The sequence below is a fragment of the Gopherus flavomarginatus genome, chromosome 3 (assembly GCF_025201925.1).
Source record: "Gopherus flavomarginatus isolate rGopFla2 chromosome 3, rGopFla2.mat.asm, whole genome shotgun sequence".
Classification (NCBI taxonomy): Eukaryota; Metazoa; Chordata; order Testudines; family Testudinidae; genus Gopherus; species Gopherus flavomarginatus.
The window spans coordinates 282,838,100-282,858,437 of record NC_066619.1 but is presented as its reverse complement, the minus strand read 5'-3'; the positions used below and the strand labels follow the sequence as shown (position 1 = coordinate 282,858,437).

Here is a 20,338-nt window from a genome sequence, read left to right as displayed (position 1 = left end):
AACAACATACCAGGCAAACCCCAAATCATTAGATTTTTTTCCCCAGAAGAAAAAGATAAATTTTTGTAATGTAATTATTTAGGAAGTTTTAACAAGTTTACAAATCATTGCCATGTAAATATCTAAAGTGTTAATCATTACAACATTGAGCTGATCTTTTTGTTTAGAGAAATATTATGCAGTAATATAATAATCAGATCTCTCTGTTTAACAGAGTATTATCATATTACAGAGCGAGCCTCTTTCTGCCACCCAAGCTGAGTTATTTCTGGGGATTTTATTAAACTGAGTGAAATGACTGACTTTACTCATATTTATCAAACCTTGCATGCCTGGTAAATGTTAACATTCAAAATAATTGGACAGGTGTGCTGGAGGGGAGGGGGTTGGCAGTATCAAAGTACTTTTAGTATTGAATAAACAGTACCTAAATATCTAAGTATCTATCTGTTCTCTGTCAATTTTGCTGGGTATCTAACTGATGCATTGAGTTTTTCCATAACAACGATCTCCCATATGTTTTGGAACCATTCCTCTAATTTCTGGCTATTTTTCTTTTCCCAATGAGAGGTTAGTAGTAGTCTAGCAGCTACTAGCAGATGAGATGCATTTTTCACCTGTTTGAGTGTGTCCATTTTCCTAGAAAGCCCCTGGGAACAGGTTACAATCTTAAACTAATGGCCATTTTGGTGAGCAGGAGAACAGATCTATCGTTCCAGATCAAACAAAGAGGGTAGGAGGAGTCAGTGGACAGCTAACAAGTCAATGTGAAGTTGAAGACAGTGAGGATGAATGAGGTTGTGCTGTGAGGAAAAAGGGAGTGCAAAGGAGTCAGAGAGGAAGGTGGATAGGGAGGACTCGGAGGCAGTAAACGGTGGCTACCTGGAGGGGGAGTGGAGATAAGAGGCAGGCGGAGTGTTGTTTGAAGAGAAAGAAATAGTAGTAAGGGTTGGAAGCAGCAGAAGAGAAGCTCTACACCTCACCTCACTCCTTTGCAGACTACTTTGGGGTGGAGCATGTGAGAAGAGAAAAGGTCACTGTGAGAGTGCAGCTGCAGCGGCAGTGTCAGGAGGGGGGATCCAAAGTCCCTGTAAGTGTTAGGAGATAGAGGGAGAAGGAGACCAAAAAAACATGGATGAAGGTGATCTTTGAGATGCAGTGTGTGCAACCACTGGGTATTCCAGAGGGAACAAGAGAAGAGGAGGACAGGGAGAAGGCTTGAAAGGGAAGGGCTAGAGGTGGTGATGGGACAGGGTGCAAGAAATGAGACTGGTGGGGATGGAGGTTGGGTTAAATATTGCACAGAGGAGGAAGTGGAGGTGGAATTTGTGGTGATGAGAGGGGGTGAGGAATGGGCAAAGGGAAAGGGAGAACAAAAAGGGAGAAGCAAGGATAAGGTGGAGATGGGAGTGGGGAAGGGAACCGGTGGGAGGAAGGGATGACAACACAAAAGAGGTGTCAAGAGAGCGAAGACGGAGTAGTGGCAGAACATGGTTAGGAAAGAGCAGCCTACGGGGTTGACAGGAGCACACGCTTAGCTACTGCAGACAAGAGCAATAGAACAAATAACGGAACCAAAGACTGTATCATAATGAATATGCCCAGAGGCAGAGTTAAGGCTGGACATGGATTGGAACTGTGACATTTCATCAGCTTTTGAGCACTTCACTTTGCAGCTATAATATTTTTTACATAGATAGTTCTACTTTAAAATAAAAATGGAACATTTCTTATTTTGTGCCTGGATCAGCTCTGGCTATTTGCTCTGCCTGTAAGAGGGCTGATTTTGTGCAAAATTCTGGCTGGGTTTCTTGCATTTTCTAGAGGATTTCTAGATTAGGATTACCCTGGTTTCATGCTATGGAGCAACAGCTGAGCTTTCTAAAATAATTTCTTCTGAACGCACCGAAGGCTGTGCTGCAAGGCTGTGAACCTTTCCCCAGAGGATCACTGGGGATGAAGAGTGTTTACTCCAGCACCTGCCTCATAAGGAGAGTCATGGCAAGCAGGGGCAGAGTCAGTTCTGGATGGAACGGTCCATGACTGTTTCATTTCAGAAGGCTGAATCTACATAGAAGGAGAAATCTCTCTTTAAAAGCCCTGCCAAGGAGATAATAAATGTATTAAGAAAATATTTGATGTTACAGAGTTTCTGATTGTCTTTTACACTTACATTTTTCATGTACTGGAATTGTTTCACCAAGCAATGAAAACAAACTAAGCCCAGTTATTATGCCATTAGCTGCAGCTGGGGAATCCTTGGCAATAGCCACTGAACGGAAAGAAGGCAGTTTTGGATACTGGCAGGGTTAGTGTAACACAAAATTGAACTCTCACTAGAAAAAGTCAGGTGGGATATTAATTTAACGTCTCCCTCACAACAAGATGTTCTCTGGACTAAGACTTGATGGTAGGTTTTTGCTGGGCTGTTTGAACAGCTGATAAGGGTTTCACAGAAGTATCAGTTTATCTTGTAGGACTTCAGCAAGCCAGAGATATCTACTTTTTCAGCCAGTTTTGCTCCCACCATCTAGAATTTCATCTAGACCTCACATCCTTAGTTTACTTATGAGAATGTCATGTGGGACTGTGTCAAAAGACAAAAGTGCTTCCTCCTTCCACTAGGCCAGTAACCATGGCAAAGAAGAAAACCACACACACTGCAGCCTCACTTAAGTGTCTGACACCTATCTCATACCTAAACCCTAGTGAGATCATAAACCAGGACAAGACAGGTGGAGGAGCCGTACAATGTAAGTGCATTTATTTCAGTGAGGCTATTTCAGCAATTAATGTGACCCCTCAGAGAAGCAGGGTTTATAGACAACTCTGGCTGCCAATATATGGACACAGTGACGTGCCTGGTGAGAGACTTCAGCTTAGTGAAGAAAGCAACATATTTTTTAGGATCTAGAACTAGCAAAATACCCACTTTGTGAGAGCTGGAGGGTAGTGATGGTGCTGATGGTGAATGTTATTCTTAATTGACACAATTCTTTAAACTCAAATGTTATGCTTACTTTTAATAATTTTTATTTAACATGTTTACAGGTTTTTAAACCATCTCTTGTGGAATTTTGCTCAGCAAAACTTTTTTAAATGCCTAACCCCCCTCCTCCCCACACACAAAAACAAAAATAAAACACCTGTCAGGGATGGTCAAGGTATTCTTGGTCCTGCCTCAGTGTGGGGGGGAAGGTCCAGATGACCTCTCAAGGACACTTCCAGCCCTATATTTCTGTGATTGCTATTAAATTATTAGTATTAACATGACACACACCAAGTTACAATGCCCAATGCCAAAAAGAAGATGGAAGAGCTAACGTACGACATCCAGTTCCTTCCAGAAGTAGCATACACTGGCATTACAACTAATGCCACATGAGATCCCAGCACTGTGACAGTCATCAGCTGTCCCATCATTAAGGACTTATTTAAAAAAAAGTAACACTTACTAAAAACAGATCAGCAACAGATGACAACTTGTGGTAATCATGACAGTACAAACTCAGGAATGTACCAAACTGGTGATTGGCTACAAAGACCTACATCAGTGGTCCCCAACCTTTTTGTGACCAGTAGCACATTCATGTTTTCAGAACAGCGTGGCGGGCGCCAACAATTTTACAAGGCTTATTTTGTATTTGTACATTAAATAATATAAAAAACCATATTTAATATTACATAATATATGAATCCAGAGAGAAGAGAGAAGCCGGAGAAAAGCCATGAGGACAGAGAACACTGGTGCCCGCAGCTCTGGAGTACTCTGTCCCCAGCAGGCGCAGAGCCCCAGATTCTCTTCTCTGCAGGGCACTAGGTGGGCCCCGCACCTGCCGGGGACCGAGAACACCAGCGCCTGCAGCCCCAGAGTTCTCTGTCCCTGGCAGGTGTGGGGCCGTGGCTTCTCTCCGGCTTAAGTCACGGCCCCGCACCTGCCAGGGACCGAGAACACCAGTGCCCGCAGCCTGCAGCCCCAGAGTTCTCTGTCCCTGGCAGGTGTGGGGCCGCAGCTTCTCTCCCCTGCTGGGAACTAGGCAGGCCCCGCACCTGCCAGGAACAGAGAACACTGTGCCCACAGCCTGAGTTCTCTGTCCCCGGCAGGTCCTCTGCTGGGCACTAGGTGGGCACACATAAATGCCCCAGCGGGCACCATGGGGCCCGCGGGCACCACGTTGGGGACTACTGACCTACATGACATTTGTTTTTCTTCAGTAAAGTAGTTGTCCATGCATAAGTAGGAACACAGTAAATAACTGCTCAGATGTATTACCTCTTTGTTAGTGACTCCAGGGGGTAAAGTCCCATGTTTATAATCCTCCAGCAACTGCACGGCTTCTTTAAGACGACTCTGCAAATACATAAAACAATAAAGCATGATCAGTAATATTTGTTCTACACTGACCAAATTAGACCTAAGGCTCTGAATCTAGGTTACAGGACCACGTGCAAATCTTAAAGCACACTTCTTTATGCAAGCCTCAGGATAGGTGTATTTTTTATATACACACATACACATTTAGCACATATATCTGTATTTGACTTATATTATCAGCTTCTTGAGACAGGGACGGCATCTTCCTCTTTGTTTGTGCAAGTATCTAATAATTATGTGGGATACACAAAAGAACAAGGAATGCTAGCACAAACGGTATCAGAAAGTCTGTTCAGCTGAAGTCTTCTTAATTAGCGTGATAAATCTCATTTACCATCTCATGAAGGAGGCTGGATTTATAACGCAGCTAGGGAAACACTTTTTTGAAGACAAAATGACCTACTTAGGTGCCATGGATAGTGCATTTATGGGGAATCAATTCATACCTTGCACCAAACTCTGAATTCCAGACTCCATCAAAACACCCACTGAAGTGAAAAGGAGTTTTGTCTACATAAGGACTAAAGGACTGAAAAATACGGTAAAGTAAATTCAAGCTCTCAAGAACTGCAGTAAGAGGCACTAGCCCATATAATTAATCTGTATTATTAAAAGAAAACACACACACACACACACACACACACACACACACACACACACACACACACACACACACACACACACACACACACACACACACACACACACACACACACACACACACACACACACAGAGTGGTCACCCTTAAAAATTCAACATCTACCAACAGTTATTAAACAGCATGTCTGATTCTAATCTCAGCTACATCAGTGTGGAGCAGGATAACTCCACTGAAGTCAATGCTGTTTCTGCTCTCAAATGGGTGTACCTTCGTTGAAATTAATGCAGTTATCCTGCTTGACACCAACATAAAGGAGATCAGAATTAGGCCCCATATATCTGAGAAACAATAATATTTTCATATACTTCAGAACTGATTTAACTGTGCTATCTTGGGTACCAACATGTGGTAGCTGTTGGCAAAATGTTGGTATTTTAATAAAGACCACGATATTGTCTATATACATATTTGGGCCAGGTTTTCAGAATCAGCGTTGCCATCATTCTGCTCCCACTGAAGTTAACGGGAGCTTGATTGCTGAAGTTAATGAGATCAGAATTGGGCGAGAGCTGAGGCCTTTTCAAAATCCCACCCATTATATACACAAACACATACAGAAATAAGCAACTTCGTCGTGTTGCACTAAAAGGCAGTTTTTAAATACTGCATGTATTCTAATTATCACAAGTATTGATATTCATGTATTGCTGAATCAAAAAGTCCCATTGGTTCCAGAATATATACCCATATTTAAAGGGGAAGGATGAACTTGCAATTAAGCACTGGACTGAAACTTGCAGGCCAATTCTTTTGATGTCTGGTAATAAAAAGGGGAAAGTAATCTCCACTCAATTAATCCAAAATGCAGAACAACAAGTCAGGCTGTAAAGGCTGGCTTCAGTGGAGGCCACTGCTTTTCTAGTGCCCTGCCAAACCTGCAGTAAGGCTGCAGAAAATGTCAACGGACTAGGGAAATATTTCTCATTTGTTTAAAAACAAAGACAATTCATATTATTTGCCTGAATGATGGATTCCCTACAGGAATCTTAATGTTTTTAAATGTTACTGTCAGGCTTGTTTAGTTGAACATCCCTGCATTAGCTGTTACAACTATTATTTCTAGATAGGGATGCTTTATAAACAAAGATTTTTTTTTGAACATGATGAAATCTGATTATAATCTACCTAGGTATTTATGGCCCTTACCATTGTATCGCAGATCCTCACAAACATTAATAAGCTTGTCCTTCCAAAAATTAGGCAAGTATCATTACAGCAAAACTTGTTCTTTTATAGGCTGGGCTAATTGCTGGCAGATTATTAGTGCCTTTTTGTTGCAAACATCAAAGAATACTTTGTTGTTTTCTTGGAAATGCTGGCACTTAGGCCAACCAGAATTGGCAATAAATGAATGACTAGTGCCTTTCAAGCGTTCAGTACATAAATGCATTAATGAAAAAGTGGCAATCCCAGCATTCTACAGAGCAAATGTGTTGTGGATGGATTAATGCCCATTTTTGCATACACTAACCTAATTCCATATATATCCACATATTTTTGGCCTTGGTATTATATTTCGCATTGACTTACATTTATCAGCAGTGATTCAACACAAGTGTAAAAGTGAGTGGTCTTTGCAAAGACACCTAATGAGGTTTAATTTCAGGAGACATGAAGAAAGAAAGAATTCAGGAAACATTAAAACAGCTTTAAGGAAATATGAACCCTAGAGCAAGCTTCTTCTCTTCAAGCTCAGCAGTGAGGGTCAGTCACGGTTACCGGGCTACCTGCACTGCTGTCCCTGCTCTGGATTTGCCTGAGAGCATCTCCACTGGCAACAAGCTGCTTCTCGTGGGGTGGAATCACCGATTCTCCAACTCTTAGACCAGAGGCTCGGTTGCAGACTCCTGTGCTCACCAGGATTACCTCAGCAGGTCTGTCTTCAGATAGGCACCTGCAGTTTTGCCCCTCGGGAATTGTGACAGTGGTATATCCACAGTGATCACACAGCCTTGTCAAAACAAAGTATCGTTTATTCTTAATAGTCGGAACACCAAACAGCACAAGACAGCAAGGATTTGAAAACAATAAAATAGCCTAAACCCAGGCATATCTACATAGCACTTACCATTCCTGTCCCCTCCCCCCACAGCGTTAGCCAGGTACCCCAACTTCTTCAGACTCCTGCCACAGAGACTCTGTCTGTCTCAGCCTGTTCCCTGAATAGCCCCCGTCAACTGACTCTGCTTTCTCTCAAGAGAGGGACTCTATTTAGGACCCTTTTGATCTTAACCCCCAGCCCTGGCAGAATAAGCCTTTCAAATTTGCTGGAGCCACAGCAGGAAGTCCCTTCCTAATTATTAGCCCAGCCATTGTTCTTGCAATGGCCCTTGAAGTATTTGCCCTAGAGATATTTTATTTCTAGTCTTTGTTTTATGGAACAGCCCCTTTTGACTCAGCTCCAGGAGTCAGATCACAGCCCTTACAGCAGTGGGACAATCATAGAGCATTCAGAGCATTTGTAAGCTAATACAGAGCAGCCTTCGTGTCCTCCACGGTCACTCAAATGTTTTATCATCCATATCTATTCATTTAAGGCAAGTTTTATCAGACACATTACCTGGTACACTCAAATCTCTTTTCAGAAAGCACTAGCCTCATCTGAAACCTCCTTGTCCCCCCGCCTACTTTCTCTGAGAGGTTCTAGAACAGGGGTAGGCAACCTATGGCACAGGTGCCAAAGGTGGAACTTGAGCTGATTTTCAGTGGCACTTACACTGTCCGGGTCCTGGCCACTGGTCCGGGGGGCTCTGCATTTTAATTTAATTTTAAATGAAGCTTCTTAAACATTTTAAAAACCTTATTTACTTTACATACAACAATAGTTTAGTTATATATTATAGACCTATAGAAAAAGACCTTCTAAAAACGTTAAAATGTATTACCAGCATGCAAAACCTTAAATTAGAGTGAAGGAATGAGGACTCGGAACCCCACTTCTGAAAGGTTGCCGACCCCTGTTCTAGAATCACTCTGGATTTATATTTGATCTTGGTTTGGTTTGCTGACTTAATGAAGATAGACTCCAGCATTATGAAGTCACCCTACACTAGCAGTGTTCATTGGATGGGGCTGGGATGTGTTGGGGACATCCGGGGTACAGGCAGAAGTACTGGAGAGAAACACTCACACCCTGCTCCAAAGAGGAGGGATTAGGTCAGCATCCAGGCTCTGGAAAACAGCAGACACACCAACTGGAACACACCACAAGGTATTTAAAAATAATGATATGATCCTCCTGGAATTAATCATCCAGAGATTTAATCTTTTCACAGTCAAGCAGCTTTAATATATGAATGAGGGGAGGAGAGTTTGGGTCCTTTCCTAGCAGAAACTGATTTACTTTACAAAATATACATAATCGTGTCTAGATATGACAACGACGGGCACTTTAAATGCTTACGAGTATGGCTAGTCATATGTCCTGTGGTCAATGCCAGTCACAGATCCCACAATTTTTACAAACAAAAGAAGGACTGCATGGAATTATTTGTATTTTCGCTTAAAAAAATAACAAGAAAAGTTAGTTTTTTAGCCCTTATGGTTCTCAGAAAAATCTTCCTAAAGGGAAAAAATGAGGAAGTGCAATCTTCCTAATCCTTCCAGTAGATAGTGCTTCTGTAGAACGTTCCTCCTTTTATATAAAGTGGTTAGAAATGATAGGAAAGTTATAAAACCCTATAATTTAGGAATTATAACAAACTCTATCAAAACACCACCAAATATAAGAATTTTATCAATATCATGTGCATAGTAAAGGTTTATCCTACCTGAACGAGTTTAATTTTTTTATTTTTTTTAAGATAAAAAGGTACCTCATGTACATGAAAATATATGCAGCCCCTTTTGGGAATGAAGGGAGGAGACAGCAACTAAGATAAAATTATGACTTTTGCATTTTTTGCCATGATAAAAATTGATTTTTTTTCCAATTCATCCCCACCCCAGACAACACAATTCTGATACTCATAAAGGATGGGAATATTAAAATGAAACTAAAGAATAGGAGAATCTGATATGGCAATGCAGGATCCAGAGGTGAAAAGTCAATGACAACTGAATGAATAATAAGTAAAGGATTCAGGGAAAATAACCAATTTTCCCTACAAAGTTCCACAATAAACCAGTATTGCCAGCTCAAAATTCTGGAGAACGATTCATGCTCATTATTAGTATGGGGTTTGAGGGGCAGGGTTTTCCACTGAAATTACCTATACTGGGTGCCTTGCAAATTATCTACACAGAACAGCATGTAACTTTGAATGAAAGTCTAAAGTAAATAAATGAATGGATTTGTGTTCTATTTTTTTCCTTTTCTCTTGAGGGAATCTTAGTAGTTACTATAACAACCCTGGCTGAATCTCATCTTGTTTAGTACAGCAACAAACAGAAACAAAAAAGCCCAATTTTTGCTTTTAAACTTGCAGTCTCCTTAAATGTCTCCTTTTGGCTCAGCAAGCAAAAAATAAATAAGGCTTTATGAAAGGAAAGAGCTTCCAAACAAAACAGCTGAGGGTTGTTAAAGATTACAAAAATGCTTAAAAAGAAATTATGAGTATCCTCAAACAAACAAAAATGTAAAACATAGTGATCAGACTAAGAATATGAAAGGCACTTGGTTTAGACTGTTCAGTTTGTTTTAATAAAATATTAACTGCCCCCAAACTTTTCAATACAGAGTTAAGATTAACCAGCAATGCCTCATGTAATTCCAGAATGCCGAGAGCACCTGTTCTTTAAACCTCCAAAACCCAGGAAATACAGAATCGCAGTACACATCAGTCCAATGACACAATTTGCACTACTAATCGTTCCTCTGACCCTACGATGGTAAAGCATTATTATGGTGGGATGATGCCACCACAATTCAGGTTGCACTAGGATTTCCATTTTCTGAATGGTAAAAAAGGCCTGCAAAAATTCTGTCTGTTGGTTCAGAGGATCACTCTGAATGTTTTTTGTGTACTGCTTTATTTTTCTATAGCAGTTTGTGGGAGGAAATATCATTTGAAGTTTGCTATGACTGCTGCTGCTTACTGGAGTCTTTCGTTTTCCTTCTGTTTAATTTAAGCTATTTTCCTTGACAGTACCGTACTTCAACATCTGTAAAGTAAAATCTGAGTCTCCATGTGGATTTTAGGTAACTTCGAAATATCACCTCTTAAACCAGAACCTGTGCTCTCAGAGCAAAACTTCCAGAAGAAGCCCCCACGGAACGGAGGCAGAGAGCACTCAATGTGCACCACACAAATTCTCAGAAAGCTGTGGAAATCAGGACTCTTAACTCTCAGCATATGGCTGCTGCTCAGGTTCAATAGCCACAGCTATCCATTTGTCTGCCTGAAAACACTGGCTTGTAACAGAGCCCCAGACCTGCTGCAAATACGCAAATTTACTTTCTGTGGCTCGTCAACTTGGATTGACCCACATTATAGAGATAACTTTTAACCTGAATAACTTTTAACATATTGATTTCTCAGAGGGGCAGTGGGTGCTGAGATCAATCTTGAGTAGGGTATATCAGTTTGGGGAGGATTATTCCCTAAATTGATCCTCAGTTGTGTGCAAAAAAAGAAGTTGTAATATCAAAAAGATATGGTTCTTATATTATTTGGAGGGGAAGGTGCCATATCTAGAGAGCTCTTTGTTCAAGTGACCTCAAATTTGGACCAGTAAGTCTACCATGGATGTCCAGAAGGCACTGCAATTTTCATGACAATCTAATCAAATGTGGATTTTACATAACTTAGAAAAATCATGTATTAAAAATTAAGCTAGTCTCATCCATAACTATAGTGGGGTTACTGCTCCACTAGAATGATTCATTGGGGATTGAACAGCTCAGGAGATTGATCATAGGATATGGAGCCTTCAGGTGCCTGGTTCAGATTCACTACAGTCCAACAGCGACTGAAGGCTGTTTGGCAGTATTCATCCAATTCCAGCTGGCAAATGTCCACCTTACAAATGGACTTTCTTGATGTCTGTCTCAGCAGAAAGGTTGAGGGCTCAATGGTCATGGAATCTGAACTAGAGGTAGTACCACCAGATCCAGGTTGAGAAACAGTGGCAGCAGGGTATGCCAGGGACCAAGTGCATTAACACTGTCTGTGTGATATCTATTCTGAGGATACTCAGAAGACTGCAGGATTATCAGACTGGTACCTTTTCACTGAATCATAGGATTGGAAGGGTGTGGACTCTGCTTAAAGGGTTCTAGATACTTTTTGACCTATGTCTTTCCAGCATTTAATGACAGAGCTAATTAGACTCAAGAGTCATAGAATCATAGGATTGGAAGGGACCTCGAGTCATCATCTAGTCCAGTCCCCTTCACTCATGGCAGGTCTAAGTATTATCTAGACCAGGGGACCCCAACGCGGTGCCTGTGGGCATCCCGCGTCCTGGCCCCCGGGAGAGCACTCGCTGAAATGCCGCAGCGGCATTTTGGCAGGGATGCCTCTCGATGACGCCGCTTGTCACCGACAAGTGACATCATCAAGAGGCGTCGCCCCCAAATTTCGGTGGGGATGCCTCTCGCTGACGCCGCTTGTCGCCGACAAGTGACATATTGAGAGGCGTTGCTCCCGAGTTGCTCCCAAATTGCCTCTCGATAATGTCGCCTGTCAATGCCGCCAGCCAAAAAGATTGGGGGACCACTGATCTAGACCATCTAGACCATCCCTGACATCTCCAATGATGGACATTCTACAACATCCTTGAGCAATTTATTCCAGTGCTTAAGTTTTTCCTAATGTCCAACTTAAGCTACCCTTGCTGCAATTTAAACCCATTACTTCTTGTCCTATCCTCAGAAGTTAAAGAGAACAATTTTTCTCACTCCTCCTTGTAATCTTTTATGTACTTGAAAACTGTTGTGTGCCCTCTCAGTTCTCTCTTTTCCAGACTAAACAAACCCAATTTTTTCAATCTTCCCTCATAGGTCATGTTCTTCCTGATCAAGCAATGGTTTTGACCTCACAAAAAGAAGTTTGCTTCACTGAACTTTATGCTGACTTTATAGAAAGCACGTTCATGAATCATTTGCTCATGTTAACTTAGTAGCAAGTAAATGGACCAGCGAAGGATTAAAATCCTGAAAAAAAACATTTGCAGTGAATTCAGTTGTCAGAGGCACAACGGCCTTTTTGTTAGCTTTTTATGAGGCAAACAACTCTGAGCAGCTGCTCAGTTTTTGCATCATGCTGAATATTATTACATAAAGACACTTGTGGCCACCTCCTGATCCATTGAAGCCCACTGGGGTTTTGCAATAGCATTTGGCCCTACAGGATGCAGAGGGTTCTCCTGCCCTAGTGAAGAGTAATGGATCATGACTAAGAATGTCTTCTTTTGAAGTTGCTCTTTTAAAAATGCCTTTGGAAGGCACTTATGGGTTAGTGGAGCAACTCCAGATTTACATTGGTGTAACTGACAGCAGAACTTATCATGGGATTTTTGAAGGTGGTCAGAGGCCCAGTTTTATCGGTCATAGATTCCAAGGACAGAAAGGACCATCCTGATCATCTAGTCTGACCTCCTGTATAACACAGGCCATAGAACTTCCCCAAAATAATTCCTAGAGCATATCTTTTAGAGCGAGAAACATCCAATCTTGATTTAAAAATTGTCAGTGATGGAGAATCCACCTCAATCCTCAGTAAATTGTTCCAATGGCTAATTACTCTCCCTGTTAAAAATGCATGCTTTATTTCCAGTCCAAATTTGTTGAGCTTCAACTTCCAGCTACTAGAGCATGTTTTATCTGTCTCTGCTAGACTGAAAAGCCCATTATTAAATATTTGTTCCCTATGTAGGTACTTATAGACTGTGATCAAGTCGTCCCTTAACCTACTCTTTGTTAAACTAAATCGATTGAGCTCCTTAACTCTATTACTATCCGGCGTGTTTCTAATCCTTTAATCATTCTCGTGACTCTTCTCTGAACCCTCTCCAATTTATCAACATTCTTCTTAAATTGTGGGCACCAGAACTGGACAGAGTGTTCCAGCAGCAATGGCACCAGTGCCAAATACAGAGGTAAAATAACCTCTCTGCTCCTACTCAAGACTCCCTTATTTATCCATCCAATGATATAGAAAGAGGACACTGTAGTAAGGTGCTGCCCAGCATCATGCTCAGCATGCGTTCCCCTCCAGAAAACCATGCAGTCATATTTAAATGGCAACTACGGTCAATATATAAATCAGATGTGAGCAAACTAAAGCCTGTGGGGTGGGCAAACTCTAGCCCTGAGTGACATAGTTAAGCCAGTCATTGTAGCCAGTGTTAGGTTGACTGAAGAATTCCTCCGTTGACCTAGCTACTGCCTCTCAGAAAGGCAAATCATAACTACAACAACAGGAGAACCCCTCCCATCGCAGCAGTAAGCGTCTACACTGAAGCGCTACAGTGGCACAACTGGAACTGTGCCGCTGCAGCATTTCTAATAGAGAGTCGGTGAATTTCACCTCTGTGCAGAGAACCAGCACAAGCAGCAGGCACCACTTACATCCCACTTCAACAGCACAATCCCTGATCTGAAGTGGAGCATGCATCCTGTGCTGACATACTGCATGGCAGGGTTCAGAGCTGATCTGCTAAGAGTACAAAAAGGTGGTTCTTCTACCTGACAGCACCACAAACTCAACCTAGCAGAGCTGGATTTCCAGATCCTCTTTCTGCCACTTATGCAATCACTGATAAAAATCAGAAATAATTATAGCTGGCGATTCTGCTGATGATACGCAGGGCAGACTAGAATCCAGCCTACTCTACTGTATTCCATCTCCAGTGAGAGATAACAGGAACAAGAAACTTTTTGCCAGCATAAAACCAGCAGACATGACAGTGAATAAACACAGACAGCAAATCTGCTGAGTAAGAAGATATTGTTCATATATGTGATCATGATCCCACTTTGGACCTAAGTATGGGGGTGAGGATTCTCAGAATCATGCAGGGTTGAGCCCTTAATACTGATGTAGGGAGAGACAGAGCTTCTTTATTCAGACAGAGCATAAGGGAAGACAGATAAAACATGGCCTTTCTGAATGCAACTTGACTCTTAATTCTTATTTAACTTTTGCTTTATTATAAGCTTTCTTAAATGAAGGGCCTCTCCTGCAGTGTGTTAACAGTCTGTCTAGGTTAATGTCACATGGAATAAATTAGGCTTATAAAAATATCTGCCGATCCCCATTGCTTCCTCTGATGGGGCTTAATTACATAGCAATTTAAAGTATTATTCCAATCATTTTAATCTCACCCTTTTCAGAAAATAGGCATGTCGCCCACCAAGAGGTTTCACATAGTCTCAACTACAAGAATAGCTGGGCCTGACCTCACAGTGCAATGTTTTCTGCTTATTAGGAAAGTTTGAAATTTGTTGCCGGGAAAATTATTTTGTCAGAAAGTCAGAAGTCACATGGATTAGCACATAAGAATTCCTTTGTCTTTAAGGCTTATGTGCAATGTTAACTAAGGGCTGAAGCCTAGGTTTCAGTGTGACAGATGCATTCAAAGTATTTAAAATTAGTAGATTTTGGGTAGATCAGCACAAGGCAGCATGGCCTAGTGGACTTCAACAGAGACATGCAGTGTGGAAAATCTGAGTTCTAATCCCAGCTCTGCCACTTGCTTTCCATCACAGTTTACTCATTTTAAATGTAATTATATCATAATGTAATACCGATTACCTACCTCACGGTGAGGATGAGTTAATATTTGAGGCCCTCAAAAATACAAGGCACTCAATAAATATTAAGAACCTATATCAGAGTCAGATTTAATCTCATAATTCTGTAATGCATAAATGTCAACGCTGCAATAATCATCTTCATAGCAGCTTTCATTCTAACAAAGCCCCAAACTTTACCAATGGACTATACAAAACTATGGGTCAACCTCATTCATGATGCAATTCCTTTTGGTTTTCCCATGCAGATGAATCACTTTGCTGAACATCAAAATACAGCCACCTCTGGGAGGGAATGCTGCAACTGTCTAGCAATACAATACAGTTTAGAAAAGGAAATGGAAAATATCCATCTGAAACTGCTGTGGAATTAATAATAACCTTCGCAGTTCTCATTAGAAAGCTCATTAATCCATTTCTTTCCTCTGACACTGGGCTCCTCCAAGACAAACAACAATCCTTTTGTTCCTTGAGAAGAACTCCAGGCCCGAAAGATGTAGCCATCTGTCAGCAGGAAAGGGCTTTCTACATATGGCTGTGTTCTATCTTTTACTTTTCCAGCCATTTCTAGATTTCATTCCCCATTTAGAGTATAAAGCAGAACAGAATGGCTTTTTATATTTACACTCTAAATATTTCAGAGCAGTGAGTCAGACACCAATAGTGCAACAACTGCGTAGACAAACAAAGCAGATTGTACATGCTTCGGGGTTCTTTACGTGATCCTAGATATTAATATCTGTTTTACTGAGAAAGAGAGTAACCAAGAGAAAAGAGTTAATGTTGCTCCATGATGTGCTGCAGAGGGTTCATGGGAGCTTCAGTATACTCCAGTAATTCCATCCACAAAACGAGAGAGACGATTAGGGCAATTTCACTTTTTGGGAATCTGCTAAACTATCCCTGAGAGATCATCATGATATGATAGGGTTTAACTAGCATGGTTTCTGCAGAGGGAAATAATGTCTCATTAACTTATTTGAATTCTTTGAAGGTGTCAGGAATGTGGTGGATTAAGGAGAACCAGTTGACATAATTTACTTAAAGTTCCTAAAGGCCTCTGACAAGGTCCCTCAAAAAAGTCTACTAAAGAAGGTAAGTAGTCATGGGGTGGGGTGAGGTGGGATGGGTCAAGTTTGTCACAGAGCAAAGCTGGCTAGACCGCGGAAAACATAGAGAAGAAATGAATGGTTAATTTTAATCATGAAAAAAGGTTAACAGCCCCCCAGAAGGGACGAGGCGGAAGGAGGTGGAAGGTTAATGGTTCCATATTAAGAGCAATGTTCAATATATTTATAAACAGTTTGGAAAAAAGGGGAAAGTAGCAAGGGAAAAAAATTTGTAGCTGACAACTACTATGTTAGTCAAGTACAGAGAAAACTAAGGCTATGTCTACACTACAGCCTATGTTGGCATAACTTACATCGCTCACCTCCCTGAGCAACATAAATTACACCAATATATGCGCTCATGTGCCCAGCACTAAGTCAACAGGAGAGCTCTCTCTTGTCAGCACAGAGCATCTTCACCAGACAAACTGCGCCGCTGCAGCGTGGTACCCGTAAACGTGCCCTAAGAAACTTCAAAGGGCCTTCACTAAGACAGGTGACTGGGCAACAAGATGGCAGATGAAATTCAATCTTGACACATGAAAAGTAATCACATTGGAATGAAAAATCTGAGCTCCTCGTACACCTTCCAGGATTCTAAATTAATAGTGTCCGCGTTGGAAAAAGACCTAAGAGTCATTACGTACAGGTCAGTGATGACCTCTTCTCAATGCACAGCTGCAGTCAAAAAAGCCAGAAAGATGTTAGGATGGATAAGGAATGGGATGGAGAATAATACAGAGACTATTCTAATGCCATTATATAAATCCGTGATGTACTTTCACACTGTGTGCAGTATTGGTCACCGTATCTCAAAAAAGGACATTGCAGATTTAGAGGGGTTTCAGAAATAGGTAATGAGAATTATTATAGGCATGGAAAAACTCTCAAATGAAGATTTTAAAAGTAGATTGGGATGGATTATATTAGAAAAGAGAAGAATAACTGAAGACTCAATAAAATATACAAAATAATGAAGGGTCTTAAGAAGGTAGCTTCCACAGTCTCGTGATACAAGATCAAAGGGACATTCAAAAAATGCTAAGCAATAAACATTTTTTTCAGATAGAGCATATTTACACAGTGGAACTCACTGCCACAGGATGTCAGTGAGGCCAAGAACTTAGTCTGAGTCAAAGGGGGATTGGATATTTCTACAGCTAAGAAGACTACCCAGAGTTATAATAGTTAATGCTTTAAAAGAGCTTTGCTGCTTCAGGGTTCAAGCCTATCTCTAATTCTGAGGAGGTAGGAGAAAACCTTAATGACGGATAGGACAGGGTAGGTTTCTACTGAGCATATTTGTTTTCTCACACTCCCATTAACAAAGAAAAAAGTTCCTACTAAGAACTTCTGCATAAGGTTGATAACATAAAGGAAATTAAACTATGAAATTTCTCTGTACAGTTGAAAAAATAAAACCTTTTTGCTGTACCTCTTGGGCCCAGTTCTGATCTCATCAAAAATGGATTCATGTTTGTGTCACTTCGTTTAGTTCAACCAAGTCACTCCCAGTTTGAGCGTTGCAGAGAATACACAGTAATGCACAGTGGAAATATGTTTCTCCCCAGTATGCATTACTTCACATTTATCAACCATGAATTTAATGTTAAATAATAACAGCATCAAGCCTTAATTTGTAGTAATTTTTCTATTTCCACATACGTGCTCGTGTTCTCTTTATATACCAATTTAAGTGTTAGTAAAAACCATTGAATTCACAAGCAACAGCATCTCTTTCAACCTGCTTTATCTTGCCAGTCTGATGGCTCCTCATGAGACTGTAAACCTCTCTCTTGCTAGTAGGTTATTTCTTCAGACTGTGTTCCACATCAAGGACGCTGCCTTTTGAAAACTGGATTTCATATTTCATCCAACGTGTGTTTTTATAAGTGAAGCTATAAACTTCGATTTTATGGCATGAGAACAGCAGTTCAGCTGCCAGTGCTCTGTATAATGTGCTGAAATTCAATTTACATTCATGGCTGCATTTGCCACATACAAAAAAAGTGTGAATTTTCTATCGTGTCATCCCCTAGACAGGAGCATGTAGCATTGTTTACGATTCACCAACTGAAACATATCTTTTGGGGAAAATAATCTTTAAGGTCAATAATTCTATGAAATATTAAATGCAAAAAGATTTTAATGTCAATCTCAATGAAAAATGTAATGCACATAAATCAGGTAAATTATAGTGTTTTTATAACCAAGAAAGTCACTATGTAAAAATGCCAACTTCTTACTCAGAAGATGTGCTTGCTGCCCTGTGCTTACTCAAGGTATGTCTGATGCGTAAAGGCTTGAAAAGGTATTTTGTTAGTTTGTTTGGGGGAGTAGTTCCACTTAGAAATACAAGGAATGTCAAGTCTGGACTTCCCTTTTTGCTAAAGAATTTCTGGGATGTCTTGGGGATGTTTATTGGGAGCTCTTCTACTTTAATTGAAAGCACAGGGGAAATTGGCTCTGAATTTCATGGTTTTTGTGCAATTACAGCCTCATCCTGAATGGTAGAAAGCACCTTCCACTCTCATTGAAGTCAAAAGGAACTGAGCATGCTTTGCACTTGACAGAATTGGACCCTCAAAACAATTCTAATGTTAGATCAGTGGACTCTCTTGCACTTAAGCATTTCTCTCTCCTTCTCTCTTTTAAACCAAATCTGTCAAATAAGCAGTATCTCAGAGATTAAACAATGTAAATACATTACCTCAGTAACAAAGAGGGTGCGGGGGTCAACAATGTCCAAGAAGTGCCTGAATCGGCCATAAAATGAAGTCTGGAGGACAGAAAGACAAAGAGTTAGACAAGACGTTCCTTTGTAAAGCAGAAAGGCATTTTATCGTTATTTCCTCTGGAGAACTATGTAGTAACTATGAATGCTATTTACTAAAGAGCTGACAAGATGTCTCTTCCTTGTAAGCTCTCTATAGTGGACAAGGAGATCATCCAATCTAAGCTTTGAGGCTCTGAACAAGTATATAGATGCCAGATTAAAGGAAACTGTCATCAAAATGCAGTTTATTTCCAGAACTGAACAGCAGAAATATTTTTCACAATTTAAGGAGGAAAAGATATTTTTAAATATCCTCCTAAAGTTTGCAACCAGAGTTCCCAATCCTGTAAAGGACCAGATGTGGGGGCACTGCCACTGCTGCACCTGCCGAGTCCTTTGCAAAATCAGAGCCTAGCTTACTGAAGTGCCATGCTAGCACATGAGAACCCGGACGTGAAATGGTTGTGCCTATTTTCATCATCCAAGCTGCCAGGTGTAAATTTACTAAAAATTAGAGAATTTAATTTATCTCAGGTGAATCAGAAACACAGTTAAAGTTTCTTGTTGTTTTTCCTAAAATAAGTTTTAACCTGATAGTACTGGGTGTTTTACAGAACACACACACGGCGTTTGCCTGGGAGATCTTATGCTGTATGAAGCAGTCTATAATGATTTTGCTAATTTGAAGAGCCTGATCAGTACATGTAAGGACCGAAATAGTTTTTCAGGTCTCTAAACTTGACTAATGAAGGCCAGGATGCACAAGCTTTTTCTAACCAATTGCCATTTTGGTACCGTGCTATTTTAGATGACAGCGGGCAACTTTTAGCTGGGCATTAACTTACATTTTTCATTATCAGACACTCCTGGACCATGAATTATTAGCAGTAAATATTTATATTATGGCAGTATTCAAAGGCCCCAATGAGGATTAGAGGCCCTTGTGCCACACCAACACAAAGCATTTATAATCTAAATGACACAAACAGAAAAATCTCAAGAATGTGAATACAACATTAAAATAAATGAATTTGGTGAAGAATTGGTACAGCTTTGGTGGCTACATGTATTGGAATTCCCTCTGCATCTCTTCTGACTCACTCCAGTACAGAGGAACTCCACTAATTCTGCTCGCCTCTGCAGAAAAAGAACACGATTTTCAAGGGGCACAAAGTGAATTGGACTTTGAACACTCATTACTAGTCACTTGCACTCTGCAGTGGGTGTCACTGATACTCCTGAGGGCATTCTGCACCAAAAAATTACAAATTCTGCGTCCCAAAATTAAAAATTTTGCAAAATTCTTGAGGCTCGGTGAAGGGTCTCCATATGAGGGGGTCTGAATGCCTGTGGGTTGGGCGGATGCGGGAGCAGCTCCCTGTACAAGGATCCCTCCCTCTGAAGCTGAGGAGCGATGGGTGCAGGAAGTTGGGGGGTTGTTTGCAGAATTTCCTGCAGCTGGGGGAGAAATCTGGGGGTGGGTCTGACCCAGCCCCTGATGCCATGTAGGGGAAGGGGAAGTCCTGTCCTCCCCAGAGCAGCTGGGACTAGCAGCTGAGCCTATCGCATGGTAGGAGCCACCAGCTGTGTCTTCCTCAGTCCCACCTCCTGCCCCACAGTGATCTACCTCTCTGCTGGTTGCCCTGGGCACACGAAACATACTCCTGGGGTGGGTCACATGACCACTCTTGTGGCTTCCCTTTGCTTCCCCATCAGCAA

At 41.1% G+C, this 20,338-nt stretch overlaps 1 protein-coding gene across 5 annotated transcripts in view; it reads right to left on the bottom strand.

The window, feature by feature from the left end:
- SFXN5 (sideroflexin 5) overlaps positions 1-20,338 on the bottom strand; it is a 176,150-nt gene that overhangs the window by 141,215 nt on the left and 14,597 nt on the right. For 2 of the 5 annotated variants that reach the window (XM_050943416.1, XM_050943415.1), the window contains exons 2-3: positions 18,554-18,622; positions 4,274-4,351 (exon numbers count right to left, since the gene is read on the bottom strand). In XM_050943416.1, the coding sequence (XP_050799373.1) occupies positions 4,274-4,351; positions 18,554-18,622 (147 nt within the window). Of the gene's footprint in view, positions 1-983; positions 2,101-4,273; positions 4,354-6,764; positions 6,975-18,553; positions 18,623-20,338 lie in introns of those variants that run through there. The other 3 variants (XM_050943417.1, XM_050943418.1, XM_050943419.1) reach the window with 3 other exon arrangements.